This window comes from Melospiza georgiana, chromosome 1 (genome assembly GCF_028018845.1).
Source record: "Melospiza georgiana isolate bMelGeo1 chromosome 1, bMelGeo1.pri, whole genome shotgun sequence".
In the NCBI taxonomy this organism is placed as follows: Eukaryota; Metazoa; Chordata; class Aves; order Passeriformes; family Passerellidae; genus Melospiza; species Melospiza georgiana.
Genome location: NC_080430.1, coordinates 22,404,379 through 22,411,170, shown reverse-complemented (window position 1 = coordinate 22,411,170; position 6,792 = coordinate 22,404,379). Strand labels below are relative to the sequence as shown.

The window sequence follows — 6,792 nt, the reverse complement described above, 5'->3', positions numbered from 1 at the left end:
TCATGTCAGATTTTTAGAAAGAAAAAACTGTTCAGGCTAGAGGAAAATACAAAAGAAAGTGAAGAACATCATCTCGGTGTTTTAAAAGGCAGTGTGTATAAATTGCAGCATTCTGAATAGTGCTTCACAGAAGAATGTAAGCAAAGGGTCATAAACAACAGGAGCAAAGAAGTTGTTTTGGTTCTAACTAAAAATTTCATGCATTTTTTTTCTTTACAATTTCACCTGCAAAGTGTAAAACATGTTGGTTCCACAGCTCTAACTAGGACAGTTAGCTATGAGGCAGTTTAAGAATTGAACTGGGGCTCTGCAAATTAAATTGCTGCTCTAAGAACCAAACTGATGTACAGTCCAAGAGACGGGTCAGACAGGTCTGTGTGATGGACAGACCCTGAGACCAGGGTCTCCTGTTGGATGTCTTGGGTGTTCTGCTCTGAGTCCACCTTTGTTAAGGGAGAGCAGTGTGTGGACCTACTGCAGGACCTATGGAACAGACCTTTTTGATTCTGTATTTGTATCATGGGTCTCACTCTGCAAGTACAGAGCGAACACACTGCCATTGCATAGATAATACATTAAAGACTTTGAAGTTGCCAGGTACAGTGATAAAGGTAGAGAGATAAAACCTCAAAGAGAATTTTACTATGAGTAATATATAAATATAAAAAATCTATTTTCAACATTAAATATTCAAGTCCACTGTCCAAATGCTTCATGGAACATTCTTCAGGAAATTGAAGAACAATAATAAAACAAACTGGCACTGACTATTTGCATTAAGGAAATACTGAGAACAACAGATAGGTTTATAGCTACTTTTTATAATTACCCTTCATAAAGTATTTTGAAAAAGACCTTCCAGGTTCTAATCTGATTAGAAACAGACTCCTCCTCAATGCTTTTCTATAGCACAAATAAGCAGCAATTACTCTGAAAAGTATGGTACCCTTGCTCTCTGTACTCCTGTGTCTTTTCCTCCAAATTTCTCTTTGAGAGTGGAAAAATTAAAAGGTTCAGCTGGATGTTAAAATCCATACAATGGATGGAAAAGAGAGTGCTGTAAGACATGGAGGACTGAATATTCAGAATGGTTTTTTTAAAACGGTACATAAATCTTCTGAGACTATGTATTCAGAAGAGTGTGCAGGATTCATATTAAAGGACAAGAAGAGGCTAAGGTGTCTGTTTTGTACACCCAGAGTGAATACAAACCTTTTATTTCCAAGAGACTGATGTTTTGCTTAGTTTGTTCCTTTTTTTTTTAACAGATGAATAAAAATTCTTCCAACACGATGGCTTTGGCTCCTAACACTTCTAACAAAAGAGAGACAGTGTGCATATTTGGAACTGGAGATTTTGGACGAGCCCTGGGGCATAAGATGATTCAGTCTGGCTACCCAGTGGTGTACGGAAGCCGAAGCACCCAGATATCCAACCTGATTCCCAAGGATGCAGAGGTGTTGGGCCACGCAGAGGCGGCACAGAAAGCTGCCATCATCATTATAGCAATCCAGAGGCAGCACTACAACTTTCTTACACCACTAGCAGAGGTTCTCCGTGGAAAAGTCTTGGTGGACATAAGCAACAACTTGAAATTAAACCAGTACCCGGAGTCGAACGCGGAGCACCTGGCGCAGCTGCTGCCCGGCAGTAAGGTTGTGAAAGCCTTCAACACCGTGTCAGCCTGGGCCCTGCAGTCAGGCGCGCTGGATGCAAGCCGGCAGGTAAGGCTGAGTAATGGGAATTTCCTCTGCCACAGAGTTACACATCACATGGCTTCTTCTCAGCTGCACAAAACACACCCGAGACAGCGGAATTAGGCAGAGCTGAGATGGTGTTTTCACTATAATCTCTCATTTCAAACTAAATGTGAGCTAAATTTACTTTGGATTTTTCATATGGTATGACATTGAGTATAAATACCTGGCCTCTGAATTCAGAAAGGTGTTTAGAGACACCAGAAAAGTAAAAGAAGAAAGATAGGAGAACTACAAAGGAGATTTGATACAACAAATCAGGTGTTGCATCAAGTGGTCATCAGAGTTCTAAAGTTAAACAGAAATGAGATTGGAGGAATTTTCACAGAAAAAATAAAATGAAGAAAGCAAAACAAGGGAGGCAAGGGATGTGATAGGGCAATGAGTATTGGCAAAAGAAGTATGCTGAAAGGTAAATAAATTACTAAAGCTTTTTAAATCATCGCCACCTAAGTTTAACACAACATCAGTGTGTGCAAATTGTTTTAACCACCTCCTCAACCACAGGCCAGCAGGACCAGAGCTGGCCATAGGAAGCAGACAAATCATTTATTATGGCCCTGTTTTCAGTCACTTCAAAGAACAGCGCTCTTGTACAGCACATGAAATCATCCAGCTACTCAAAGCATTGCAAATTTGGCTCTCTGCTGCCAGATAAATGGTTTTGGCTAGAGACCCAGGGGCTTCCAAGCCAAGGTTCTATAAACCCTCATCATCTCAAAAAAAGCAGAAATTGCCCCCTTTCTCCCAGTTCCAAAAGGACTATATTGTCTTACACACTCACAGAAAAGATGTTTTCTTCACTATTTTACTACATCTGGAAAGAACTAATATTTACTTCCGTGACAGGCAAATTGTGTTTTAAAGATCTCTGTCCTCACTTCCCTGGAGTATTTATGAACCACTATAGCAGCAACTGAAAATTTTGCTCTTACTTCCTGCTATTGAAAATTTTGCTTCAATTTAGTCCTATGAAATCTTGTGCTTACAAACTACTTGCAGATCTTCAGAAAAGTATGTCAAGTTTTCTACTCAAAGACATATACTATGCCCATTATACATTGTTCTTTGCAGATATAAAATTTTTCCACTTGAAGCAATCTTCTTCCCTAAAGTAAAGAATCATAATCATTTACTTTTTTGACAAAAGTACCAATAGGGTACATTTTTGCCTATGTTAATTTGGGTCAGCAGTAAGCCAAGTAAACAAAGAAGCAGCCAAAGAAGCTTGTGCTTACTGTCCATACATAGGCAGGATGGCAGTCGAGAAAGTCACAAAAATCTGTAAAAAAAATAAACTTCTGTTTGTTTTTGTCTGCAGGTGTTTGTCTGTGGAGATGATGCGGAAGCTAAACAAATGGTCATGAATATTGTTCGTGCACTGGGTCTCACTCCATTAGATAAGGGATCCCTCTTGGCTGCTCAGGAAATAGAAAATTACCCTCTGCAACTCTTTCCAATGTGGAAGTTTCCCATCTTTTTGTCCCTTGGCCTAACTGCATTCTTCTTCTTATACTGTGTGGTTCTTGATATAATTTACACTTATATTTATGAAAAAAAAGACTTTTCATTTTTTATTGCAATTACCATTCCAAATCGGGTCTGCCCTGTAATGGCACTCATCCTTCTCGCCTTGGTGTATCTGCCTGGCATATTTGCGGCAATTATTCAGTTGTACAGAGGGACCAAGTACCGCCGTTTCCCAGACTGGCTGGACAAATGGATGCTGTGCAGGAAACAGCTTGGACTGATAGCCTTGGCATTTGCTTCCCTGCATGCTGTGTTCACCCTTGTTACTCCATTGCGCGCCTTCGCAAGCTGGAGAACCGGCAAAGGAATCATCTCCCAGGTAAGTTTTGTTCCCTGCTCTAAGCCTTCCCTTCTTCTGGCTCTGTTAAAATACTACCATCTACCTGGAGTTTCAGAAATCCATGTGGACAGTCCAGAGTTCTTTAAAATAGAGTCATATTCCTAGCTTTTGTTTCTTTCAGACATTGATATATCTATATTTTGTTGATATTATGTTGAGTTAGGGCATTTCTGGCCTCAGTCTTCCTCCTAGATAGTTGACATATTAATAAAATAATCAAGGAAAATGTAAACATTATTTCTTCATATATCTTCAGAAATATATTATGACTTTCTGATCTTATTAAACAAAGGATCACATATCTCTCTTTACCAGGTCTACAGAACAGTAAAATGTGCACCTTAAATATAGTTACATGGAACCTATATGTAATATAATTCTTCTGCTTTTTGAACAGGCATCAAAGTAAATCTCTGATGATCAGAGAGTTAATGTATAACATTTATCTCCTACTTAACTGTAAGGAAACTTTTTCTCCTAATTGGTTCTAAAACTGCTGTCACTAAAATACACCTGGTCTTCTTTTCTTCAGGCACTGAACAATAAAACAGAACCACTCAACCACACTAATGCCTGGCTTAGTGACTCTTATTTGGCTTTGGGAATTTTAGGATTTTTTTTATTTGTTCTTCTGGGAATAACTTCCTTGCCTTCAGTCAGCAACAATGTCAACTGGCGAGAATTTCGATTTGTTCAGGTAAGAAGACCATCTCTAAAAAACCTTGTTTAAAAACACCTCCTTTCCTTATCAACAGTGGCCATGGGCAGGTTTACTAGAGATTTATGGCTTTCCTCCATTATTATCTCCAAATGTGCATTATCCACCATCCCACAGTGAAAAAAACATCTACATGGCCATACTGCTGTAAAAACTCACAACTGCTCTGATGGCTGCTTATGGTACAACAGGGATTACTGCATTAACAAGAGAAAGCTGGGAAGATGTGAGCTCCTAAATGAAAAACAGAAAGCTGACTTTTACATCAAATTCCACAATTGTACCAAGTCACAAAATAATTTAGCCATTTTATTGGGTTAATTTTTTTGGTTCACAAGATAATTCACTTAAAATGGAACAGAAAATTACTTTATAACTCAAATCTTCTCAATGCCAAGCATCTAAAGAGAATCTGCAATTTCTGCAGACTGCAAAAACTGCTGTGATTGTAAACAGGCTGCCCTTGGTAACACTATAATCTCAGCTCTCCATTTGGAGGAAGTTTGGTGCAAGCTGCCGTGCCTCTGCAGGAGCTGGGCTGGAGGGGAGGGGAGGCAAGAGAAGGGGAAATTACTATCAATTAATGTTTTATCAAGGCAAAAAACTTGCACAGTATGATACTTCTGGATGGATTAGCACTACAGCATAAAAAAAATCTTTAATCTCCCCACTGAATGTCAGCGTTTTCTCTGCTTTTTCACAAATTTGACAGCCACTAGGCAGTATGTGTGAGCTAGGAAAAATTATAAGGGCTACTGACAGAGAAAAAAACAAACTATTTAATCTATATCCATTTTAATTTATTTTTTAAATAATAAGAGCTTTTATGTTATATAAAACAGTTTCATTTCACCAGTCCCCAAGTTGGCATATGCCACAAATCTTACTGTGTCCTTGAATTTGCATTTGTTCTTGTTTAATTTACTGTTTTAACCTCCATTTCTTTCCTTCTTTTTTTCCTTCCTTCTCCTTTAGTCCAAACTGGGATATCTGGCACTGATTTTGTGCACAGCACACACGCTGGTTTATGGTGGAAAATGGTTCCTGAGCCCATCAGCATACAAGTGGTATCTTCCAAACATCTATATCCTCTCCCTCATTGTTCCATGTGCTGTACTGGTTGTCAAATTTGTGCTGATATTTCCTTGTATAGATAAACGTCTCACACAAATTCGGCAGGGCTGGGAGAGAAATCCCAAATACTCAAAACAGTCAAATTACATTATCAACAAGTCTGCTGTATAATTAGACTACACTGTATTATTAAAAAAATATTATGAGGGCATATCCAGATGAAGTCTTAAGCCTACTCTATCTGTGAAGGGAGAGAAAAAGTGAAAACTTGGCCAGGCTCTATAAAACAAAGCCACCCCAATGACAAGCTTTAAATACAAATGAGGCCACTGAGTTTCTGCACCCCAGGCGTGCTTTCACACAGGTGCAGACCCTTTTTCACTTTGTTTATTTCCCCTTGCCTATTTACCCTCCATCCTAAGAAGGGTATGTGAGAAGTAGGTGTTGTTCCATGTCTTTCTTCTGTTGTCCTGAACTCCTCCAGAGCTGAGCAGAACCACAGAAACCTTTGGTGTTAGACAGTCTTTGCTCCTCTTTCTTATCCTGCCCATCAGGACTCAGCTCTACGTGCACCTACACATTTCCACAGAGACCCATATGCACACCTGCATGAGTTTCCACTCATTTCCCTGTTTCTAACCCCAGAAGCCACCAGCACCAACAGAACAGGGGCATGATGGATGCTAGCTAAGGAACAGAGCTTTGCCTCCTAGCATTGTTTGTCCTCCATTAATATCTGATCCAAGATGAGAGCTATGTTGATGCCTTGGAGATGGTTGAGTAAGATTTGTTTGGTTTGTGTACAGGAACACTGATGTTCAAAGTGTGTGGGTCAAGGACTGCTGAATCTTTGCTTGTACTGCTCTACCAGAAATTCAGGGGCAAGGGGAAGGAGTAGAGATCAAAATGGCAGAGATGTGAGAAGTGCTTACAAGCCTCAGCTTTTCAAGTATAGGCAAAAAAATTATTTGTGATTTTTTTTGTATAAGCAGTGAGTTGCAAGAAAAGAAACTGAAGGAAAATCCTTTTATTTGAGGGGTTATATGTCATAGTCATATCTCATGAAGATTATAATGTTGATTTTTCAAAAAATAAATTGCTGGATGTGATATTACAGAAATTCTATGAAAATACACATGTTTTAAAGACAATAAAGATTTTTTTTTACACCATTGAGCTCTGTTATTATTTTGGGAACCTGTTCTGCTAAGATGCAACTGCTGGTATGCTCAGTTGCACAAAGGTGTTGGGAAGCCTTGGAACAAATAATAAAATGGGATCCTGCCTTCAGCCAGCTGCCTGGACTTGTCTTCCCCCATCTTTGTTTGCTTTTTGGATGCTCACATAAGCAGATCTTTGCTTAGTCATCCAAG

At 39.1% G+C, this 6,792-nt stretch overlaps 1 protein-coding gene across 1 annotated transcript; it reads left to right on the top strand.

Annotated features, from left to right (window-relative positions):
- The first annotated feature begins 1,268 nt into the window (after positions 1–1,268).
- Positions 1,269–5,590, top strand: STEAP4 (STEAP4 metalloreductase). The gene is made up of 4 exons (XM_058034710.1): positions 1,269–1,724; positions 3,079–3,606; positions 4,160–4,324; positions 5,321–5,590. Exons 1-4 carry the CDS (start codon positions 1,269–1,271, stop codon positions 5,588–5,590), a joined length of 1,419 nt encoding a protein of 472 aa, XP_057890693.1.
- The last annotated feature ends 1,202 nt before the right edge of the window (positions 5,591–6,792 follow it).

Coding starts and splice junctions, on each gene's coding strand:
- STEAP4 (XM_058034710.1), top strand. CDS start 1,269: ATGAATAAAAATTCTTCCAACACGATGGCTTTGGCTCCTAACACTTCT. Junction 3,607..4,159: donor GCAAAGGAATCATCTCCCAG/GTAAGTTTTGTT, acceptor TCTTTTCTTCAG/GCACTGAACAATAAAACAGA. Junction 4,325..5,320: donor GAGAATTTCGATTTGTTCAG/GTAAGAAGACCA, acceptor CTTCTCCTTTAG/TCCAAACTGGGATATCTGGC.